The sequence below is a fragment of the Tubulanus polymorphus genome, chromosome 4, assembly GCF_964204645.1.
Source record: "Tubulanus polymorphus chromosome 4, tnTubPoly1.2, whole genome shotgun sequence".
NCBI classification, from domain to species: domain Eukaryota; kingdom Metazoa; phylum Nemertea; class Palaeonemertea; order Tubulaniformes; family Tubulanidae; genus Tubulanus; species Tubulanus polymorphus.
The window spans coordinates 22416224-22442352 of NC_134028.1; the positions used below are offsets into that span (position 1 = coordinate 22416224).

General features: G+C 39.9%; 1 protein-coding gene across 1 annotated transcript; it reads left to right on the plus strand.

Moving 5' to 3' along the window:
* The first annotated feature begins 1411 nt into the window (after positions 1-1411).
* On the plus strand, positions 1412-26129 carry LOC141903601 (glutamate receptor ionotropic, delta-1-like). Its single transcript, XM_074791790.1, has 19 exons — positions 1412-1948; positions 2267-2389; positions 11627-11782; positions 13394-13657; positions 14298-14479; positions 15501-15554; positions 15992-16138; positions 16754-16915; positions 17441-17557; positions 17680-17796; positions 18139-18327; positions 18780-18884; positions 18989-19119; positions 19453-19559; positions 19750-19957; positions 23302-23586; positions 24084-24142; positions 24366-24535; positions 24981-26129. The coding sequence occupies exons 2-19, from the start codon at positions 2287-2289 to the stop codon at positions 25125-25127; spliced, it is 2703 nt and encodes a 900-aa protein (XP_074647891.1). The 5' UTR covers positions 1412-1948; positions 2267-2286; the 3' UTR covers positions 25128-26129.

Consider the following 26129-nt stretch of genomic DNA (forward strand, 5'->3'; position numbering starts at 1 on the left):
AGCAGGGTTCGGTTGTACAGTCTTGACTAAACTCAGAAATTCGTCTTCCGACGAGCCAAGTGACAACGACTGTAAGACACGCGGAATCGTTTAGTTAATGGCAACACGTGTCGCGGCATGAACTAAAAATTCAATGTTCATAGAAATAATAATCTCTCCGACCCGATTCTGAAGAAAACGGACACCGCATAAACTGGCGTGCGGACGATTGCTGAAATACTCGACAATTCGAAACAATTTTTAACAACAAAAAGGAAAAGGCCACCATATGTTCTTTGAAATTGATATCAAGGCAACGCAGCTGTGAATTTCATTCAATCATTAGATATACGTAATTTATGACATATTTCTAAAGTGTATTGATAAATCCTATATTTTCCACATATGCGCCGCAAGAGGTGGTATGGGTGGTTGGGCGTCTTTTTAAAATCAAAAGTGGGTGCGTGAAGCGACGCTACCATTTCACGGGTAAAAACTGCTCAGATGCTGCCCTTGAAATGTACACGTATGAAAATACACTTAAACTTTATATCTAACACACTCAGAGCCATTCATTTACGATTTCGAGTTTAAGTTTGACTTTGGATTCAAAACATCGGAAATGAACTAATTTCAACGTTAAAATAAGAGTAATAAATCTACTGAGATCTTTGGTAGCGGGTCCTGGAGCCGGTTCCTAGGCTAGTGTCGCTCACGACCAGTCTAAGACCAAATTTAGACCAGTCTTAGAATTCGAGACCACTTTTAGACTTGAGTCTTGACTATATTCAGCTGGCCCCGACTCCTTAGGCCGGTTGCACAGTTATGACTTAAGTCCAAAAGTGGTCTTAATTCTTGAGACTGGTATTAAGTTGTGAGATTGGTCTTAATTCTAAGCCATGATTATGCAATCGGCCCCTCGCAACGGGCTAAACCGACAGGTTTTCATAGTCGAAATTTTCCGACATCCAGCAAATTCTGGTGACGCTTTCGGTGCTTCGTACGATCAGCGAGTATTATTGTGATATCGTATTTAAGCGCGGCGATTATCATTGTGATATCGCGACGGGCGCAGATGTGTGTTTATAACGTAACATCCGATATACATTTTATTATAATATCAGCAGCCGCAACAGTCAGACTGTTGCGTTGTGTGTATATATATATATATATATATATATATATATATATATATATATATATATATATATATATATATATATATATATATATATATATATATATATATATATATATATATATATATATATATATATATATATATATATATATATATATATATATATATATATATATATATATATATATATATATATATATATATATATATATATATATATATATATATATATATATATATATATATGTACTGTTAAACGGTTAAACTACCCGCGGTCGAACAGGTTCCACGGCGTTCGAATGAGGTTTATTTCCTCCGGTAGCAGTTACCGTCAGTAGTTCAGTTTCGTCAGTCGATTCCATCGCGTTATGCGCCGTTAGGTTGTTGTTGTTGTTGTTTTGTTGCGCGCGTCGTCGACGCAGATATTTGAATAATGTCGTCGATTATGCGTCGGACGCCATATAATGGAAAGGTATTTTCACGTCTGCCGTTCGATCAGTGTCGCGTCGATTAGCCGCAGTTCGACTACGCGACACTACAGACCCGGTTCAACGAGAATATCAACGCGCGCTAATCCATAGAATTGTCAACTTAGCTCGAGTTGTTCTTGTTTTTTTTTCGTTTTCTGATATAATCGTTGAATTGCGCGTATAAAAGTGGGAATTCTAGCGAGTAGTGTCTTTATTCCGAGATGCGAGGATGATATGTATGTCTCATGAGTGGATCTTCTTTGCCATAACTTCTGACAAATAACAACAGACATTCCTTTGATTTACCCTTCGCACCGCGCCGGAATTCGTCCATTGTATTGCATTTGTATTTGTTAAGGTAAGTCGTACTTTTATACTGTCTTTTAAAGAAAAACAAGTAGCCTTTCATTCTTTGGATGGTGTTTCTTTCATATCAGGTGGATCCAGTTTCAAGTTTCGCTGAAATTCGACTAGTAGTGATGCTATAATCAATTCACTTTCATTCGTTTTGGGCCAAATTTTGCAATAACCGATAAAAAACCCTAAATCGACTTTAAAAAGACTCAATTAATGCGGCCAGAGTTTGAATATTAGACTCATTTGAAAATTCGAGACGCTTTGAGATTATTCTTTTATTGTAAATGTATCAGGTTCGCCATTTCTTTTTCGCATATAGTTTAAAGTAAAACCGACGCCATGTTCATAACGGTATGTATGAGAATTGCGATGTTGTTTACGGTCGTTCTACATCAGTGCGGAGCGTGCGGAATCAACAGCGGCAAAACATGCATGAAAATCGGTAAGTCTTCAAAACGATGAACAACGACTCCTAAGAACATGTCCTCCGGTTGAGTTTTTGATCTGAATTCAAATCGGGAAGAAAGTTTATGTCATGAATGTGCTGAGAATCCCACACTGATATAACATGAAAGATGAAGTTTGAAAAGTTTCCTAAAAGCTAATGATTCATTAATTTGACGCTCCGACTTTAAACGTATAGTCGTCTTCCTGGAGATAACTATCGAAGATGACTATTAGGTTGTAGTCCGAACATCGAATAAATAAATCATAAGCTTTAAGGAAACTATTTTCGGACTTCATCTTTCGTATATCAGTGTGCCGAAAATGCTCTTTATATCGTCACAACACGGACATACTGTTTGACCAATGGTAATTATGATTAACGCCTTTAATCACGAAAGAAAATTATTTCATTCAAATCCGACCTTTTAAGTCTTCGCAAAGATTCTATTCTAAACAGCCATATCCAATTTAGTTTTTTTAAATCTTTAAGTAGGGATTGACTCCTTTTGTTATTTATGTGATTGGTATATTTCGTTTGATTTGTTTTGATGTGGTGTCCTTACAAACCAACACACCTGCCGGGAGCGAAACAGGGGCGATAGTTTTATCACCAAGCGTTTAGAGCGAATGTATACATGCGTCCTGTCATCGAAGTTTAGATCTTCGCCATGAATATATCCCGCTATCCCCCTAGCTAATACGAACAGCACATTATACGGCTAAATATTTCGGTTAATTATGGTAATATATCCGCGTGGCATATTGAAATTTCGGATGTCGCGAAAACGCGTCATGCAGCGTTGAATTACACGGCGAATAATGGGATAAATTCACCGGAGACACTAAAGCATGGAAATCGCTCCGATTCGAATCCCTAAACGCCGGTAAATTCAAGCCCTCGTATATCCGTTAATATTAATCGTATTAGAGACGTGTATAGTTTAATTGCCGTCATACGATAACGTTGTATCATAGATTCACGCGCCGCCGCAAAATATGAATCTGGTTATGATTGAATATCAAAAATTCATAAAGACTTTATGAATTTTTGTCGATACCCGCTTACTCCTCATGGTAAGACTCAAGAAACAGTTTATGTCTTTCAATTCAAGTCCACAGTGACACATCGATTAAGATTACGATTGCGATCGTATTTACACTCCAAACATTTCCATAGTATATAGAGGAAAACATTACACAATCATATATATATATATATAAACACTAATATTTAAATCAACGCTTAAGTGATACAAATCTAAAAAAAATAAAAACGAAAATATTATACTTTAACTATTTACAATACGTATATACTATTGGGGGGATCTATATACATCTAATGAATTTAGCCAATTGGACCGTTAGGTTTTTCAATGGTATTAAACGTATCACATCGAAACAACCCAACAACGCCACCTAGTGATGAGAAGAGTAGGCCTAGTATTATTGTGTATCGACATGACAGTGATTTTCTCAGTCATGTGACTCGCTCGTTGTCGCTGATTGGTCGCCGTGTCGGTTTTCGTTCTTGTATGGATATACTCTCGCATCGCATACACCTATCAAAAAATGTTGGCTTCGCGAAACAGTGTTCCGTGTTTCAGAACCGACGACGCTGTTACGAAACAAGCTATGAACATGTAAATTCCCAAAATTAAACAATAGAAATATTTCAGTCTGAAATAGAATTTTTTAGACTGAAGAACGATGGGGATAAACATTCATTGTCATCACGTATCATCGCGGATACTGCGATCAACACTGGGCCATCAAGCCTAAACGCGTTTTTAAAAAATGTTTTTCGTGTTTATTTTGAACGCTAGGCTTTACGCACGTGTATCGGATCGGTATAGCTTTAAACAACCCGACTGTGAATCCGAACGTCGTTAGGGATTAAGCTGATTTGAAAACCAAATAGAAATATCGTAATAATTAGGAATTCGTCGTACGTATTTATATCGCAATATGTCACCAAGTCGTGTTGGAGTATACAGGCGTCAATCCGTTACACAATTTGGATACCGCACGTATTGCATGCGAATATACGATTCCAACGATTTAAAGTCGTTAATTTTGCATCATGTTGTGAATATATGAGGCCCGTCTGTGAGAGTCGAATGTTTTACGCGTGTTCGTAATTCAAAGCGCGAATCGACGGTGAAAATAATAGCGATAACGACAAGAATGTCGACAGATGAAAATAAACGCGGCTGAACGTGGCTTCTCCGTCATTGAAATATTTCGCCAGAAACCCTGAAAATCGCGTGGTTTGAAGTCAGGCCGCACCTTTACCGCACTAGAAGAAACAATCCAACCCCTTCTCGGTGTGCTCCCACGCCACCAGAACTAAACAACCCTCACTCCGTCCCGACCAAACCCAACAATCAAATAAACCACAGGGCCTATTTTAACAGAAAAGACATCTCCAAAATCTCTTAACTAAATCGTACCTTTCGAAACGCATATACCATACCGGATTATTCATATAGTTATTTATGTATAGTAGTGTGACACCCTGTAACATACATAGAATAGAATCATACTTATTTTAGTATCACCAAAATACATAAATAAATTTACTTAGATAATATATATATATAGAGATTATGTATTGTTGGTATCCCCCATACTGTCCGACACAAGATGAGAATTTGAACGATTATCATTTCATTTTCAACGAGGGAAATGGCCACGCATAAAAAAACACCCGCTGCATCAATCAGACCGATTATATCTCACTGAAGCCATTATTTGCGTTGGGAATGGATGTGGTTTTTGTGTAATTTCCACCGAGTTGCGGTCGGTGTCTATGTGTTTCGCGTAGCTGTAAATATGATAACTCGATGTAATGATCGAGCCCGTTTATAGCTGTGTATCAGTTTATCAAACTACCCGGGGATTTCTGTAGAGTCTGTATTCGGACTGTGTATTCGACGCGCTGATGATGGATCCGGCAATTATTCCGTTGATTGGTAATGATTTTGTGGCCATGAAATTTGTCCTATACATAAATACAATTAAGTCGACGTTGTTGTTGTTGTTAGCGATGATGGTGCGTCTATTGCGATGCGGGTCTTCGCTCGCACTCTCTCCCCGTCCTCGCAAAGTAAATTTCCGATATCTAAAGCGCTCGGTAAACGCTTTCGAATCCCTGGTGATAACTTAAATGAATTGCGTATTAACGAGAATATCCTCGAGTCCAAGAAGAGTCGTTTGTGTAATGAACTGCTATAGCGCGTCTTGTAGTGGAGACATCGCAAAACGTATCACCATGACTAGACGTATTATCACGTTTTGGATCGTAATCGATCACGGGTTTCTGGATCCCTGGCGATTTTTTCGGTATCATGAATTATACAAAAACCGCTTATTCTGACCTTGGTGTTAAATGGCGCTGGGAGCAGTGCCTGGTTTCAGGAAAGGCGAACGAGCCATTGGAGAAATAACTGTTACGATGTCGGTGACAACGCTTTACACGTCACGCCAAAATCTAACTGAATTACGTATGTGTAATGGTGAACTTTTGCCCGGGTAGAGGGAAACGATGCCATACCCGGACAGAGCATCGCTTTGCTAATGTATCATGCAGTGGCTTGAAAATTGGCTAAAATTCAAATGTGCATCTATTTCATTTATTCACCGAAATCCCTTAAGGTTCAAACCGCAGTTGCAACAAGAAGTCGGTTTTATCGTGTAATACTGTCGTGACGAGAAACGATGGAAATATCGGTTAGAAATACGGATAGTGTTCCTATACGGAGTAATTACTTTACCCTCGAACGTCGGTATAAGGGGCTAACTACCGCGTGAAGGTGTAAATAGTCGCATAACCGCGTTTCTAGAAACCCAGCTTACATATACGGCAAGTGACGTCACCGACTATACTCTCGAGTGTGAATGACGCGAATGGTTCAGTAACCACGCAGACAAAAAATTGAATGCTCATTTGAAGTCCTTTTTAATGTCGACAAGCCTACATCATCAGCCAATCATTGATTTAATTTGATTTGAGTTATTTACATCGATAATAAAGAAGTTTCCATTTTCTAGGCGCCATTTTGTGGCGGTCCCTCGAGGTCCCCATAACCCTCTTAACCCTCTGTGAAAATAGGAAATATAGCTTCAAGAGATACTTAGATATTTCAAAATTAATAGATATTGCGGTTTCTTTTACGCACGGTTAAGATATGCGGTCTTTTTATGCGGTCCTTTTATGCAGTTTCACATCGTCACTTCCAAGAAATTCCAAGAATCGCCAGCAGATATCTGCATTTCATTTCCTTTAAAATGCTGTATAACTTAAGTTCATCGAGCAATGGACTGCAGAACTATATGATATTCAATCTAAACTTATGTTTTAAAAATGAGCGCAAATCATCGCAACAATAGGGACCTCGAGGGACCGCCACAAAATGGCGCCTAGAAACGGGAAACTTCTTTATTGGTACAAATTGAATGGTTGATAAATCATGATAGTAGTTGAATTATGTGGGAATCTAGAAAAAAGCTAATGGATGATTCTACCATAGAACTCAAATCAAAGGGTTCTATGATTCTACGAAGAAGTAGATCTGTACATAAGTATAATGTTTCATCAATTTAATCATACCTGATGAGGAGATACCTCACCTGATGAGGTGGTATCACCTCATGTGATGAGAAGGTATCACCTTACCTGATGAGAGGGTATCACCTCATCCAAGAGTATCCCATCACCTGATGAGGGGAAAATATGATCCCATAAACATTCTTGTCAATGAGCTGTTATTTCTCATTAGAAAACGAGATATGTATTATCATCGCTTCTATCGATTTTCCATTTGCCTAACTTCTCTAGCTAAGATTTTGACTTTTTTTCTGAAATTGAATTTAGGGATTGATTCTGTTGTCGATTTGGAGTCGTAAGCATATACTTATACACCTGGACGCAAGCGGACTAAATAGAGAAAACAGAATCACAATCGACACTCAATCGACGTAGTCTATTAACCTAACGTATGACTTATTTATTAAGGGCAGGTTGCAGGTGTACATTGACATTGGGTTAGAAACTAATTTTGTTCTCAATCGATGAAAAAATATCGAAAAGCGCAACAGATGTTTCTCAACATGCGTTCGAGTGATTATTGTGTTTCTAGGGATTTCGATCGGGAAAATCTGTCGCCAAACCGCTGAACTAATATTTGCGTCGTATGAAAAAAGACTCGGAAAAATCGTGAAATGAGATTCGAACTCGTCTAGCGTCAAAGAAGATCAACGACCCTTCCGTATAGAAAACATATCATGTACAAAACCTAAATTTGAGGATTGTGAAGAAAACTAAGTGAGTAGGACGTTTTGATTTAATTCCATGAGCCATTTGAAAATGGCTCATAGAATTGAATCTATACGTCACTACTCTCTATAGTTTTGAAAATGGCTCATAGAATTGAATCTATACGTCACTACTCTCTATAGTTATGAAAATGGCTCATAGAATTGAATCTATACGTCACTGCTCTCTTAGTTTTGAAAATAGCTCATCGAATTGAATCTATACGTCACTACTCTCTTAGTTTAAATAAGGGCTCAAACGTCTCAACATTCTTAGTTTTGAAAACGGCTCATAGAATTGAGTCGAAACGTCCCAATTCTTAAGTTTTTCTTTACATGAATACATTCGTATATACCTCTTGCCTTCACAGAGACTTTTTCGATACACGCCTGGATTTAATGTTTATAGGGTGCTTATGGTATTAACTTTAACCAAGGTCTAACTCAACGTCCTATAAAAATCGAGTTAACCCCCGGTTTCAACAGCAATCTATACAACCGCTATTCTAATTGCCTCCAGGGGTAAACGAACGAGCAGCCTTGGTAATGAAACTGGTGCTTATTTGATAACCTCGGTTTACTTTTTCACTTCTTATCTATTATTTTTATCCATTCTTACGATTGCTGTGTAAATAAGTTTAACAACAAATGGAAAACAGCTCCAACGAGGTTTAGGTAGTATATATAGGGAAATACTCGGCGCCTCGGGTTATGTAAAATATAAATACAGAATAACATACAGAAAAACATCATTTTTAAAGGTATATCGTGCCATGTGTAAAAAATGGTCGTATTCGCTTGATTATGAATATCAAACTTCATTATCAGTTAGAATCAACTTAATGACGAATAACACAGATTGATACGCTTGAAAGCATTGAGGAATGTATTACGAATCGTGAGTCGAGTAAAGACAGTGACAATCTGAAAGGACAGAGAATAAAATCCTTCATTTCTTCAAGGCAATTTTTTACAGTTCGTACATCCGTAGCATTCAGTGCTATGTCATAACAAGCAATCGTGTCCTCTGGTTTTCCATAGCTATAAATGTCTAGCAATGTATTCAACGTAGATTGCTTTACCCATCAATTTAATGAATATCAGAGGCCAGTTGCTCGGTTAAAGATAACCTGTGGCTGAATACCATCAAACTCTAACCAACTTTTGAGCGACTGGCCACTGGGCGGAAGGATCAGTTGTAGATGACAATATCCGTGATGAAACGATAAGCGTAAAGTCCCACAAGAACTGATGGCTAAAATGTTTATGTGAAACACTATTTCGGGTGGTTGCTACCACCATTCTTTAGTCGAAAATGACTTGCCAAAAAGGGCGGGTGGGGGTGCACAGAATTCTTTCTAGGGATACGAACTAATCCTCAATTCAGCAAATGAAACACAGACAGACGTGCATAGATAAAGTATACGTAAGAATCAAATGGAAAACACAGAGATGTATGAAGTACAGAAAAGAGCTTTTAATGTAAAAATCCTCGATGATTGTGTGTATAAACGGTTCTCTGGCGGGCTGTGGCTTTCTCTCTCCGCGGTAAAGATATATACAATAAAACCTTTAAACGCTCGGTTATCAACAGAAGCCAAACCGCGCCGTGGAGAGAAATTTGTTATCATAAAGCGTAAACTGGAAATATGACGGCTTTTATACAATATGTACGTATTCAGCCGGTATAGATACTGTTTTATGATGCAGGATGTTATCGCGGTTCGCTACGGGCCGTGCGTATCATCTCACAACTATAAAACAGTTCATATGATCGATTGAAAACATTACGACGAAATCTGGAATAGTTACCTTAGATAAATGTTTATTACGGAATAAGAGATATTCTTAATTGTTAAGTTTAGTTTCGTTTGCAAAAAAGCACTTAAGTTGTTCGGAGATATTCTCTTCGCCTCGTGATGTCAACAAGCTGAAACTGATTTTATGAGTTTGAATGATAATACACGCTGATTTTCCAGTATGTTTCTGTTTTGGAGAACTGATTTTAGCTTCCCTATCCGAAGGATATTTCAGTTAACCCAATCAATTTTAACCATGTACTGATATAAATGTCATTTTAGAGAACTGAAAGTTAAACATGCTAAGTTAACATTTGACCGAAACATCCGAGTCCGTGTTGTAAAGACGGACAAACCCACAGTCAGAAAGAAAATAGTCCGAACAGGTTTCCTTTAATAAATCCTATATTTTTGACGTTTCCACTACATCCCAATACAATATTCTTCTTCTGGAATCCGTGTCAGAAATTCAATTTCATATCTGTTTAGTAAAGTGAAATATTAGACTTCGCTCAAGTCGGATCTTTTGGACCGTAAAATTGTGTCTGACTTAAGTGATATTCGAGTTGGATGTTATGTATTTCACAGGGTCACAGAAAAAAAAACATCCAAGTTGAACTGTTATCCGACTTGGTCATCCTCCCTCTGCAGGGACTCGAACCTGATTGCATCGCTACACTCAGCCACGGCACGAACCCCTGCATCAGTAGACCGGGTGTGCAGGTACATGCGCAGCTTTCCGAACGAAAACTGGCGGCACCAATCAGATTGCTCGTTGTATAATCGTTTCAAGGAAGAACTATAAATGGGAAAACCCGGGCTAGAATAAAACGGGATTTCTGATTGGCTAAAAATCACATCATCTGAACTGCGCATGTATCTGCGCACACGGTCGATTATGGCAGGGTTTCGTGCCGTGGCAATCTCGATGCCATCAGGTTCGAATCCCTGCCGGGGGAGGATGGACTTGGTCGGATCCGACTAGGGCGGAGTCTATACTGTAGTGTAGCTAATCTTAGTTTTGTTGGTTCAACTACGAGTCATTCTACGATGACTCCCGCTTCATTCTGGCGGACGTATGTACGCGTCAATACCCGTAACAATATATATCGTTTCTATTAATTCGCTAGCTCACAAAACAAATAACAAAAAAACTAAAAACGCTCTTTCGCGATATACGTCAAGTTGTAACGATATTGCGATGGATCGAGCTCTCTCGAGAATCTCTCCACTCCATCTCAGTATTTCCGTCTAAAGCACCATTTAGACGCGCGAGACGTATACGAACGTCGGCAGTCAGTCGATCGCGGTCGGAAACAACGCGCAGCCATATCCCCCACTCTGCCTTCATTCCCATATCGCTAAAGCACTTACGACTCAATTAATCTTTGGCGTCGTCGGCAGCGGCGGCGGCGATGATTTTGTAAAATTCGTTCGTTCGAAAATATTCCAGTTTCGTCGATAACTGGCGTATTATACCCTACAGATTCATTCGGTTTGAAGTACTTAAAATGACGGCGCGTTTTATTTATTTGCTGTATAGTAATTGTTACAGCGATTCTGAAGTCCGCTGTCACGAGACGTTGGCGGAAAAATGAAATATGCTATCGAACTGAGTGATGTTGAATCGTTGAAATGATTAGAATATTTATGAACATATCGCGACCGTATTAAACAGTCATTCATAAGTTGTACTGTCGTCACTGTGTTGAACAATGTTTCAAAATGTCGATATCATATCTGGATTCGACGATAATTACGCAGTATTCATGTGGATGCATAACAGCTCCTAAATGCTGAACTCCATATTAGACCTATAATGCCCAAAGCTTTACTACTAGGCACTCTACGCTGAGAAAAGGTAAAGGGGTTAGTTGCTAAAGCTACTAGTCTTTCACCAACCCAGGGATCCCGGCAGAGTTTCTTGAGTTCGAATCCCCGACCTGGCATATTAGAGAAGCAGGACCCGGTTTTACAGTTGTGAGTTAAGAATTAAATACAAGAGTTAACTCATTGAAAATGAACTAATTTCAACCCAGAATTAACTCAAAACGGTGGAACCGGTTCCAGATGCTCAAACCGCTCACCAACCGTTCCACAATTGAGTATTTTATTTGTAGGTTTGATAATCGACGAGGACGACCCTATAGCGTCGTGGCTGGTCAGTTCTACTGTAAGGTTGATCAACAACAACCCCGGAATTCTGAAAGGATACTGGCTGACAATCGTCGAAGAAAAATTGCACGATCAAAATCCGTTCCTGGCAATGACAGCAGGTAATAGAAACACCGTTTACTAAAAAAAGATTCGCTTTCTAACACTCCTTGTAAGGGAATAATTAGCATTGAACTTTTTCAAACTTGCTCATCCCTAAAATAGGCTGCCGTGATTGGTCCTTCTTAGTTGATAATCATTTCCATATAACGGCTACGATTAATGACCAATCAGCGTTCGTAGAATAACACGTAATCGCTCAAACAGCTGCTACTAAAGAGGACCATTTCCCAGAATGACTTAATTTTTATATTCCATCCATTATGGCATATAAATGTGTGAGTCGTTTTGTGACATTACTCCCACAAGTCGTCCTAAACCTAATGTAAGATAATACCATATTAACAAAAAATGTTTTGAAAGCGATGCCTGACATTTTCTACCCGTATCTCCCCAGACAGAGGCGTAATTCGACCTTCGTAAAGCTACACCGCGTAAACCTAAACGCGACTCGGGCGGTGAATAGCAAGTAGCCGCCGCTCGTATTTCATCGACTTCGTCTAACGCATCGATTGCCCGATAATCCAGCTTTTGTATTTATTTCTCTCATTCCCGATTGGTATCGGCGGATTTTCTTTCAAATCTGAGCAGAGCGCCGACGCAACCGATACGGGAAATAGCGTCGTCATTGGACAATGCGTCGTGAATACTAATAGCTACATATCGCGTATCTTGCTGCTTCACACGCGGATCTATACTTAAGTGTACTTTTTTATCCATTTGCTACGGTGCTCATAACGCGCGACTGTCTGTCGTTGTAAACGTGATGGACGATAATTCCAAAGGCGAATGTATAATTGGAGAAAATATAATGAAAATCATGACGGTGGGGTAAAATGACAATATTGCCGCGTGTTTCAATCTACGAATAAAAACCATTTCAGACATATCATACATAAGTTTACACGCATGATTATTCTTATTTGATGCTTTGGTCTCCTTAAACTCACCAGTCACACCTGCCGCGTACTGAACATGGGATTCGATTTTGAAATCAGAAATCGAAATACTGATACAGTACTGATACTGGATGGTCAGCCGAATTCGTATGTTTATTCTTGTTTTTTTTTTCAAATCAAAGAACATAATTGGAAATGTCGTTTCCAGTTCATGTAAGCCTGAACCAGTAAGAGGGTTAACTTTTTTTGGCTGTCGGTGGTGTTGAAGTCCTTTCTAAATTCTGGAACAAATTAAATACAGAATCAAAAAGTTTATTCGTTTTTAAAAAAAGGCTCAAACATTCCCTTGTTGAGCGATATTCGTAATTCATTATGTCAATCAGTGTATGTATGTCACTGTCAGTCAGTATATGTATATGTATGTCAATACGTTGTATTATGATCGGTATTATGTACTCGTTTTTCTACTCAATTTCATTTCATTTTATATATTTTCTTTTCTAGGGCTGCTTTCTTGTATAAGCTAACTGTTGCTTCAAAGCAGTCCCTCATCTAATATTATTACAATTTAAATGTATTTGTTTATCCATTAATTCTGTAAAAAATTTACATGAAAATAAAATCATATCATATCATATCTAAGAACAGTCCTTCTTACTACTGCCAACTCCCAGATAAAATCAACAAGAAGCATATTTTTTTTTTTTGTTCCAGCCTGTGATTTGATAGACGACAACGATATGAACGCTTTGATCAGTTTCACTCGGTGCAAAGCGACTAAGGAAATTCGTAAAAACGCCATGGCGGCCGGGATACCGCACATGTTCGTCATGCCGGCATTTTGTAGATTCAGTCAAAACATGGAATCGACGTCGTTGGCAATGTCGCCCGAGAAACGACTTTACGACGAGGCGGTTACCGATATCATTCAACGAACTAGTTGGACGTCAATGGTCGTTTTCTATGACAATGAATACGGTAGGATGATAACAAAATGCTGTTTGTTATTCTTGTCTCTCCTTTATTCTCTGAATATAGCCTGTCATATGCTTTCCATGAAATCAATTTGAACTTGAACTTCAAATGATTCAGCTAATAGTAAAGAATATTACGAAACTCGACGAATTAAAAAATACTATTTGTTCATCCTATTTTAAAATTAATTTCATAGAATTAGTTAATTGTGCAGCTGCAGACCGGGCCGAAGATGGCTGCCTTCATAACTACCCCTACGACATCGTCAGCCATCATTTCAAGTACACATTCTCTGAAGAGATGGCTGACGATGTCAAACGGGAATTAATGCAGGCAGCCATCTTTATGGAAGTCCATACGTTTTGCAGCTTCGAAGGATACTCGAAACGGTACTCGCGTGTTAACGCCTGTGCCTCTCGAAAGCATCAGTAGCTACTTAGAATTTCTGGACGTTTTCGCTCGAGTTCCGATCGTTTTCATTCCACCTGATTTAGATAACGCCATCCGGTCCATGATGGATGACTGTCAAACAAATAAAAACAACACGCAATTTTCAACAGACTGATCGCTTCGCGGCACTACCGACATTCGAGGAAACATTTCTACTTAAATCATCTCGGAAAATCTACTTTACTTTTGACAGATTTCAATCGCTTGGAGACGTACCTTTCGCCCGAGCTGCGCAAGAAGGTCAAGGTCTCCGTGTACAGAATTCGGCCGCCGAATATTGCCGAAGGAATCATCAAAGCGCAATCTCTCGGGTTTAACGTGAAAAATGCCGTCGTGCTCTGCGGCTTAAATACTACATTCCGAGTCATTCAAGAGGTAAACAAGCGATGAACTTAAGATTTATGTTCACTCTATATTTCTATATTTCAAAAGGTTTACGTAACGCCTTGGTAGGATTATGGAAGAAAAGATTAATTCTTTCAACTACTTTATTCACCGACATTAAGCCCAAAGATGGCTGCCTTCAAAAGTATCCCTATGATATCGTCATCCATCATTTCAAGTAAACCTTCTCTGGAAACATATCTCCTTCTCTGGAAACATAGCTGACGATGTCAAACAGAAATTCACGGAGCCATCGTTTGAGGGAGTCCATACGTTTGTAGATTCCACCCATGGCAAGTGAGGCTCCACCAGGTGTGCTAGTAGTACCTTGACCTTAACAAGCTTAGCTAACTAAGTAATTAACTTTTCTCATCGTAATCGACAGCCAATGTCGGTAATCATTTGAAATCAATGTATTTTGATTTCATTAGAACCTCTCACATCTGGCTGGAGAGAATCGAAAACCCTGGGCCCGGTTTCATATACTGATGTATTAGCTTGAACCCGGGGGCTAATTCAGTTTATTTCAAATTGAGTTAACCCAGGGTCGAAGATGATATTAGTCTAGAAACGGGCCCTGTGGTTAACTAGCTAGATAGAAGTGGGCTAATAAATACAGAAGAACACAATATCGATAGGGAAAATATAACGAAACAGTTTCGAGACTCGGTTGAATTGGATTCGATCGTGCGTAAGACAACGGAGAAAAATGATCGTTTATTAATTTTGACAAACGGGAAATTGACCGAAAGGCGTTTTTAGCGTAAACTCTATCAACTTCGCTACTGGATATTATTACATAGTCGAGCATATAGCGCATATGTACAAATACGTGCGTAGAATATCAATATTCGTATATTAGTATTATCACAACGGGGAAGAGGAACCTCTCGTCGCTGTTGCTTATCACCAATAAATAGACACAATAACGCGTCTTGAAATATCTTTCCCCAGAAAATAGACGCATAGGAAAACACTTGAATAACGACGTTTGAATTTTTTTCATTTTTAGGCAATCAATTTGAAAGTGATAACCAGGGACTCCCAGTGGATCGTATTGCAAGAGGTGAGTGAACGCGTTATAGCATTACAATGTACTTGAAAAGGCGCTAGAAATTATATTCGCTATAATCAATGCGTAATATCGACATTAAAGAAGATGATATCGATTATATACACATGTAATATCATGGATCAATAAAGTTTGATTTTAGATTTGAATATATCGATGATTGAATTGAATTGACCGACAACCAGTCTAACCCCTATACATTGATGACGTTGCAAGCAACCTCTCAAAAGTATCTATAAGAATTCAAAATAAAAATGAAATTAGAGTTACAGAGTAAGAATAGAGTTACAAAAAATGCCAGAATTCTCAATTGTAATTGTCATTTCGAAACGCCAATATCGATGACGTAGTGCACCTACGAAGTGATTGAATCTAATTCGGAGCAAATGGAAATTATTGTGTATATATATTTGTATGTACTCGCGGCGTAGAATTTGCGATACGAAGACATTCCAGTCGGCAAAGATTCGGAAGGCATAATTACCATCGTCCGTCCGAGCGACAAGTGGAGCGAGAGTGGAAAACGCTTAAAAGCGCGTTGGAAAAACAATGAAGTAGTCAGCAAATTCCCGTTGAAGGTACTTTGAGAATACGTTCTCGAGTATTGAGAAAAGAACGGCTTTTGTATTGAAAGCGTCGATGTTTGTTTATGTAGCATTGCGCTTTATATAACTTTAATTCAGTGGCAGTAAGAGTCTTTATAGAGTCTCCATGCGCTCTTGTATCTACGTACGTGTGCGAGAACTGGGAGGGGAGGGGATGTGGAGGTCTTCCTCACACAATAGTGTCTGGCGTGACGTAATTGATGATGGGGTCCTAAAATCCTGATATCCGATGTCAACCAGTGCTGCAGACATACCATATTACAAAAATCACAAAATAATCAAAATCAATTTGTCACTATCACAAGGGCTCGTCACGATAGTTGGGGTCCAAAATAAAAGATTCTTTTTTATAGGTGGTACCTAAGATACTAGAGTGACTGGGTCAAATCTTTTATTTTGGACACCTTCCTATCTCGATGAGCCCCGGTGGTCACTATGGGCAAACATTCAACGCTGAAGCACCGGTAGGTTCAAATCTCTGTCATTAGATAATGAGGGTTCCTAGGACAATCGGTCCAAATAAAGGGACAGCGGAAATGTGCACACAATATAGAAATTAACCGAATTTGTATCTTCATTTTCCATCAGAACGATTACACCTACCTACACGATGCTGTGTACGAGGTGGCCTACGGATTACAGTCACTGGTCGTCCAGAACGCGTGGGTGCGGCCTTCAAACGTCACATGTGGAAACGGCAATAAATGGACCCCTGGAAAGCGAGTCATTAAACATATCAAAACCAGTAACGTAAGAACGACTTATGCATAATTAATGGTATTAATATGATGATTGGCGTTAGTACAACAATCCTCAGGTTAAATGTTTAAAATCTGTTATCAAACTGGTCTGAATCAGTCGTTTTCCCTGGGGAGAATTGACATTGATACCAATGCCCATAGCATCCGAGGAATACATAGCCAGAGCTGCACCGAGCGCTCAGGCCAGGTACCTCTTACTCCTGGGTGAGATTGGCAATAGACATATCTGGCTCGGGGTTCACTGAGAACCTTAGTGGCAATGGTTGATCGCTTTCGCACCAACTGGTGGTTCACGCGATCTCTTAGTACAGGCAGTACACGGAGTGCCGCGAACCGGTCACTCTCAGGACTGGGTGAATCGCGGAGACACACCGATGATGTACGACCCGGCATCACAGAATCGAACGCTCGCTCTCCAACGCCACTCCTCGCAATTTATCTACAGTATGCTTTCTTTAGTTTTACGACCCGAAAATACCGAGTTTCGAATCATTTTTCTGTTCGTTTATCATAGCAACAATTCGATGGTATTCACGGGAGAATCTCGTTCACTGAATCTGGATGGAACGATTTTGCCGTCATGGACGTCATGTCGATGGAAACCAAGAATAGGTCACTCGACTTTGAACAAGTAACAATTCGTTTACGATCTTTCTGCGTGGCTTTCATTTACCTTAAGTAACACGATATGCAAGAATACATTACGTTACTTTGTGAGTTCTTTGTAAAATCGGTGTGGCACGTTATTTTCAGGTGGCTAATTGGAGGACGGACAGAGAACAGAGATTAGAGATTACTAAACCGTTATTCAGTCGTTACTTCACTGGTTTTAATAACAGAAGCAAACTTCAAGTCGTTACATTACCAGATGTAAGTTATAAACGCAAATGCCTTCCGATGCCTTATTCCAATATGACACAGTTAAATAAGTATTTTTACAGTTTCCAGGCGCCATGTTTTGGGGTACGAGCTGGGTCCGCATTGTTGAATTTTAGGACATCGTTTTGGACATTGTTGAACATCTTGGTTTTCAAACCAAAATGTTTTGAATTCTTGCACGAGAGAAAAGAAAAAAAATATTTCCGTTGAAATGGGCCGATGTAAAATTGTTTTTAGTATGACTCGGATCAGCTACAGACCATACATTATGGACTTGGGAGCTGGCCATCTTTTTGTAAGACCTCGATTAAATTGTCGAATTATAAATTTCAGAACGAGCCGTTTGTGTTCTATGACCCGCGCGCGAATCCTCGATACACCGGCTTCTTGCCGGACATGATGAATGAGCTCGCCAGACGCATGAACGTCAGCTACGAGATCTACAACTGTCCCGACGGTAAATACGGCGCCAAGGACAGCAACGGAACATGGAACGGTATGATCGGCGAACTCGTCAGGAAGGTACGAGCAACATGAAAAGAACTTGTAGATGACGTTTGTGAAGATGCAAATCATGACATGTTATTATACCCATTTCTATAACATTAAGTTTAGTAGAGTTTAGTATAGAGTTCTACGTTCAAAATGCAAGCAATAGTGTAACCCTACCGGGTCTTAAGAGACGGCCAGGGCTTTTTGTAGGTTGTTATGAACTCAAAACCTGACTAAGTTTGCAGAGCTTAGTCCATGCATGGACTCGTCATTTCAGAGTCTATGGTCTATGCATGTGTTTTGAAAGCCAAGGCCAGAGGTGGTTTCGAACCTGGAACCTCACGGTTCCCGGTCCTCTAACCGAGCTTACCGCACCAAAAGAATTACATCCACCTTGTTAATTACGAGTTAACTTGAATATCCGAATAAAATCTCTTGAAATATCCCGAGTCATCCACTTTGTCCATTCTCTATTCGACCAGGACGCTGATATAGCTTTAGCTACGCTGGGAATATCAGCAGAAAGAGAGAAAGTCGTCGACTTTACGAAACCATACATGGAATATTCCGCCGATATACTACTGAAGGTAAAGTCAGCTCCAACTAAAACAATATCAGCAGCTATCACTTCAGAATTCGTGACAATTGCGTGTCACAATTACATCTTTTGCCTTTTCTCGTTCGATCACAGAGACCGGAAGCGAAGGATGAAAATGAAATGACGATGATAACGGCTTTCCTCAGACCATTCGAAACGAACGTGTGGATCACGATTTTCGGTTGTATATTAGCAGTAGGAGTTTTGTTACATCTTCTCAACAGGTGAAAAACATTGAAAGAAACGACCGTGAAACATACGAAATAATTAGATCTGCTATTTTTTTAAATCTTTAAATAGGGAATTTCTCTGTTATTTATTTGGCTGGTAAACTTTGTTTGATTTTTTGATTGAGTGTCCCATACAGACCCACCACACCTGCCGGGACCGAAACAGGGGGTTTGATTTTGAAATCGGAAATCGAAGTACAAATATAGTTGTGGCTATTAATGTCTCTGTTTCGTGAAGCCTTTTTGATAATACCCTATCCTAACGTTACGTTAACTAGTATTTTATGGATGAGAGACCCTAATCGCTAATGCTCATACGTATTTTAGATTCGGCCCTTACGGTTCATACAGAAGCCAGTTACCGGGCAACGAGCCTATCGATTTCAACCTTGTCAACAGTGTTTGGTTCGCGTTCGCGACATTCTGGGCAACAGGTAAGCAGTCCCTCTCAAATTCAGAAAGCAGTTCCTTATCCCATCTCTTGCGTAAAAATGTTGCAAAATTTGGCAGCTTATTGTTTGATGTGCCTTGTCAATCCAATGACCGTAAAACTGGATGCTGTGTATACGGTTATACTAATTGCGATCAGAAAAAAAATCTTATTTTATTCCTCTCTATTTTAAGGAGTCGACAGTTGTCCTCGGTCACCTTCGTCACGAATACTCAGCGCCGTCTGGTGGTTTTTCACTTTGATCGTCATATCGACCTACACGGCTAACCTTGCCGCCTACCTAACCGTCACCGGGCTCGAGGCACCGATCGCTTCGGTCGACGACCTTGCCAAACAGACGGAAATCGGTTACGGCACGGTGGAAGACTCGAATCTCTTCAGGTAGAACATTGACGTATAAGCTAGATCAGTTTGTTGATCTAGTCTATACGTCCATGGGTAGAGTCTCGATCGAGCTGGTGTAATATACCGCATGCATTAGACAATGAAGAAGGGTATCATACGAAAAGTAAGACACGCGCTGTTTTTGAACTCAGATCAATTGCATTATGAACACCGATGACGGCATCATCTCGACGACTTGTTTACTATCGTGCGTCAGCGCTTTTACCATCGATTTCACGAAGAAACGTTTCGTGTACGACGTACAAATTAAATTAACGACTGGTCGAACGTCTTAAAAAGGAAGGGCAAGACAGCGCAGACGCTCACTGCTTAAGATCCATTGTTATTGACTTCCAGATCCCTGGGGCAAGTTGCACTGACACGGTTTAGATATACCATTCGATTACCGTATACTCGGTTAGCTTTCTATTGCTTAGTTTTAATGAATCAGCACCACACCTTAAGATTCACGGTATCTTTGTGACTATACCGTCTTTACTGAGCAAACAGACCTCGAACGGACGTTGTCATCTGCAGTCAACGTGCACCATAAAGCCATCCTTTATAATGCCAGTACCAACGCCAATATTTTTCACAGGGCAAACTTGCTCAATGTATAACTGGAATATATACCACTCTGTATAACTTCGAAAATTCGTTTGAACGCCAGGTTCTTTTTTAGTCCTAACCCCCAACATTGGCTTTCGGGGTAGCGGGGGGGGGGTTACCAATCGGCGGATGGCTCAACAAAACACTGGGACTCAACTTTTAACCTCAAACTGAAGATAGATATGATATATGTTTTACGTAATCCATACTTGTATATATGATAAATCAATAACACAATTTGGTTTTGAAATAAGGGCCTGATACGCAATCAAACCAATGAGGACTACAGGGAATTATTCCGTGTATAAGGTCACATCACCTACCCGAGGCATCTTCTAGATTAGCTTCCGTGTAGACTTTTGGACCGAGGTAGACAATGGACATGATATATCATCACTGGACATGAAAATGCAATTTGATCTGAGTTAATTCAAAACACGTCGTGCATTAGGCTTCGTTCATGTGAATGTTCTCCAACCCTATCTATCAACCTTCTCACCGTCCTCTTTCTGTCTTCTTGCAGCATTTTCACTGTTATAGTGCCTGCGTCCGTATAGCTAACCTACATCATACCCCTATCCCCTATAGCGCACTTGTCGTTTGGACGTGTCCACACTCAGTCTTGCTATATATATGATAGTTCCTTATACAATCCGTTCTCCTGCTTTGACGATTAACGTCACTATAGAAAGCTCATGTAGAGATGTATTTGGAATGCTTTGGAAGATAACTGATGTTTGATATTTTTGGCTTTGATTTACATGTTTTTTTTTTGTTAAACAAAGCATGTATATATGTTTCACCGTTGCATTTACGGATTCCAATCAAGGATTTTATATTTTTCACAATTATCCAATTAAGTTCCCATATATTACGGATACGATGCTTAGTATGTTAATTCATTATTTATTCAGTTAACTCGATTATCAATGTGATTTTATGTTGGAAGTTGTTTAAGTTCATCAACAATCTCTCTCCGAGCTTTCTCAGTTACATCAGCATCCACGCCCTCGCAACAAGCGCTTCTTCGCTCTATCCTTCATCTCATTCTGAACACTACGCTGTGTGATAATCGTATCCTAGCTTGCCAGCATTGCTTTCCAACGCGGCTGAGGCTAGTTTCACGGACATGGCTTAGATTTAGACCAGCCTACGACCATTTTGCTTAAATGGCTTAGATTGGCTATGGAATCTAAATGGTCTTAAGACCTGGGTGCAGTTGCACGGTCGTGACGTAAGTCCAAAAGTGGTCTCAATTCTTAAGACCGGTCTTAAGCTGTAAGATTGGCTATAGGGCTAAGAAGGTCTAAGATTGGTCTTAAATCTAAGCCATGGCCGTGGGCTCAGCCTCGGGGGTCTGTACAAAAGACCTCGTTACCGCAGATGGCTTGCCTGGTCAGCGATGGATGTGATTAGCGCCGCCGCTGCTGCTGCTGCTGCTGCTGCCGCTGCAGCTATAGTTACCGTACTTGATAACCCCCTCTGCGCATGCGGTGTCTTATAGCCAATCTCGGGGTAAGCTTAACGGCCGGAAGTAGCGTTCTGCCGTAGAGGTTAGAGTCTCCCCACGTGGTACTCAACCACTCCTTCGTCTTAGAGCTCGATGTGTGCGAGGTGTGCGCGCTAGCTAAGTATGAATATATACGTATATGCGAATAAAGGTAATATCGGCATCCATTGCACGAAATGTCAACCGAATTGATTAATACGAATAATCTTTACAATCGGCATTTTTGAATGTTTTCCACAGTATTTCGTTTGATATTCGATAGATGATCGTCGAATCTTCAGATTGTCTTAAACGAATTTTGTTGCACATTCTATAAATTCCATCGCTGCTGCTACTGCTGCTCGTGATGCTGGTCGTTTTTGCGCTGCAGTTTTTATTCGTTAACGAATTCGATTTTTCAGATATCTAAGAATCCACTGCATCACTTTTAGTTCATTGACCGTTGCGTGCGCGTCACATCGCAAAAGCATGTTGTTGTTTTTCTAACGAACTCGACATTTTTTCAGACTTGAAACTTTGCACAGTTTTCTAGATCTTTGCATCTTAATCGCACTAATTGTCTACGAAAACACATGCCTATTGATAAATATGGGACTCGAACCCGCATCGGATCCACGTTCTTGTGGGTTCGAATTCCAAAAACACGACGAATGCTAGAGTTCAAATTTCTCAGTGTCTACCTCTAGTTGGACTTGTCAACATTGCAGGCCTACATACATTGCACGGACTAACTGACTACAATTGGCAATGCTTGCACTAACTGGACTAACGAACTAAAGCTCGCTTACTGAATTGTTTTTCTTAAATTTCTCTCTCTGTTTCTACGCAAGTTTTAGCACTATTTCAACACAAGCGAAACTGAGTTATCCGTTGATTACTTCCACCTGCATTTCATGCGGGGGTTATGTATGTAAATTGAATGATAAGAATTTAATTCGATCGCAATAATGTCGGTGAAATTTAGATTGTAATGGGACGGAATGTTGAAGGCGTTGAAGTTATTTCCTACGCGAAGTAAGACATATAGATAGATTTGGTGGTTGCCATTTCAAAACGTATAGAAACGCTTTCAAAGAATTACCTTTTCACAAAAGAAAAATCTAACATTCGTAGCTTTAAGATATCAAAATTACCACCGTGTCGTAGGTTACAAATAGTTGTGTTATGATGATGGACTGGCCACACGTAGGAACCGTTTTGGTTTTTTCCGATCGTTTTCCAGTTTCTTCAAAGAGTCGAAAATCGGAATCTACGAAACGATGTACAAATTCATGAACGGCACAGACGAATACGTCGTATCCGACTACAGAGAGGGAATCCGTCGAGTGAAAGAATCAAACATCAACGGAAAAGACTACGCCTTCATGTGGGACCAAGGAATACTCGAGTACGTCAAGGCCCAGGATCCGGATTGTAAACTGATGACCGTGAAGAAGCCGTTTAACGAACGAATGTACGGGATCGCTCTGCAGGTCAACGCTCAGTTCAGAGACGCCATGTCAATACAGTAAGTTCAAAGTTTCCGCCCGGTTTAAGCTGGTGCTAAAAGCGATGCTTACCGCATAACCGTTTCGCATATCCGATTCTGCATTTACGAACTACCAGACCTCATCACAGGCTCGTGCCGAGCTTTTTTGGATGGCTATTTCAAGAAAAGCACCGCTTCACCGTGAAAAGTGAACTTTCTCATTGAAAAAAGACAGAGCTTAGATAAAAGTACCTGAATAAATCATTTTAGAATTGATAGAATTTAATCTCTTAAAGAAACGTGAATTTATCTTTATTATCTTTATCTTACTTATTTTATTTTATATAAAATTGGTCCGAATTTTTGCACACTGACTTCGAGGGGCTCACTCGCATCACAGTGGCCGTCCAATGGCCATCAGCATTTGCCGTAACCGTTGTTAGGTGGCACCAGTTTTATTTGTTATGTCGATTTGTCGGCAAATATGCGGGCACTTCTTCGTGATTAAATACATTGATATTGTTTCATCTTACCAGTATTTTGAAAATGCAAGAAGAAGGCTTCATTGAAAATCTCAGAAAGAAATGGTGGAAAGGTACTGTCCGGAATTTGATTTCTATTTTCATTCTAAAAGAATCTGTTCAAGTAAGTAACCACCGTTCGCTGAAATCACAGCAGCTTGAATGGTGAACGTAGGTATCACTTTGAACATAAGCTTAAACTTTCCCTGATAGCGCTCCCATTCGGGGAGACTAGTGATGAACCCCAGAGAAGGAAAACAAAATCCCATAAGGTTAATTAATCTATTTATGTTGTAGATGGCGGTCGCTGTGCGGGTGTCGGCTCATCGACTACGACTAGTTTACCGTTGTCAAAGATGGCGGGCGTGTTCTACTGTTTAGGAGGCGGAATCGGCATCTCGCTTTTATGCGTCGGCATTGACGTCATATGGAACAAAATGAGGAACAGATATTGCACGAAAAGAAGAGTAATTCATTCTATGTTTTCAATTCGTCGTTTTGATACCCCGTGTTTTATTTAATAGAGCGAGGAACTGCATAACGAGCTGAACCGCCAGATGGCGCAACGTGCAAGCAGTTTTTCGTTATCAGAATTAGTTCAATATCACACGATCAATACATGATCACTGGATCCACAAAATGTACCTTAAATCCATATTTCTACTCAGTGTTTAGTATAGTACTAATTGAAAATTGATCAATTTAGAGCGAAGGTTATTCGATTTTAACTGACAAGTTATTTGAATTGAACCCGTTAGACCGGGTACTTACTCGCGAACCTGGTGGGTCCTCGCTTGCCATAAGTTGAATCCTCGATTGCCGTAGGAGCGTTGGACAGTTCCCCATTCGCAAGACGTCCACGCTAAAAATCATGCTCGCTATCTCTGAACACGTTCATTTCTGTCGTTTCAGTCGAAAGTCGAAGAGAATCCCAGTTCGCACGGTGACACGAACGACATTCGCAAGAACCACGCAAAATTCTCCGAAAAAGTTCTCAATCGATACAGCGGCGGCATCGATTCGCCGGATATCTCCTCCTACGACGCCCGTGAAGCGTGAGCTGGCTATAAACTGATTAAAACATTATTACGTCGATCAATACCGCGACCGCGTTACCTTCTGAGATATAGATAACGAGGTCATCATCACTCCACCAATAATCGACTATTCTGTATTCAGTGGACTGTTGTTGGATATGGATCTGTCTTAAAGTTGATACGTTTTTACATTCTATATACATTGTTAATGATAATTTCCTCGTATTATATGTCTAAATGTTTCGTCCGCTCGTCTGCCGTAATCGACGCCGGAAAATACCGATGATTCCCGATGCGAAGACGCTGACCCGAGGAACGAGTCTACGCTGATATCTGCTTGTTATTGACGTCGACGTGGAACCGACGTTGACATTGTTATTTGTTGTCAACTTGTCATCGCGCGAGTCTCCGTGTAGAAAAAACCGCGCTGTTGTTGCTGAAGGTCGTGTTGTACCATATACGAATGGCGTATGAAGTTGAAACGTGAATCAAATCTCGTGAAACTTTTTTTAAGCTGAATCAAACAGACTCCGTTAATAGAGTTACCACCATGAGTATCAACTTTTTATGTGCTTTACCTCCGACTTGACCCGGACTCCAGGACTCCAGGTCCTGTTCTACAGTTGGAAAGTCGATCTAATATCTATTCGGAGGTTTTTTAGTTATATACGGATTCAGGGCCCAGTTCCATAGTCGGCACTCAAGTCCCAAAGTGGTCTTATATCTTAAGACTGGTCTTTGGTTGTTAGATTTGCCTTAGATCGAAGTTGGTCTTAGACTGGTCTTAAGTCTAAGCCATGACTATGCACCCGGCCCCAAGAGCCTAAAAATCTAGTTCAGAATTTATCTTATTTCTGTCTTCCTGTACGTATGGAGGCTTTGAGGATATGTGAAAATGTGTTTTTGTGTCGCCATATTGTGTATCTTATAATCAAACCACCTCAACACTTTGTTTTCAGATCGATTCAATGAAAAAAGCGGGTCATTCGTTTGTAAAAAGACTACAAATTTTAACGAAATATCA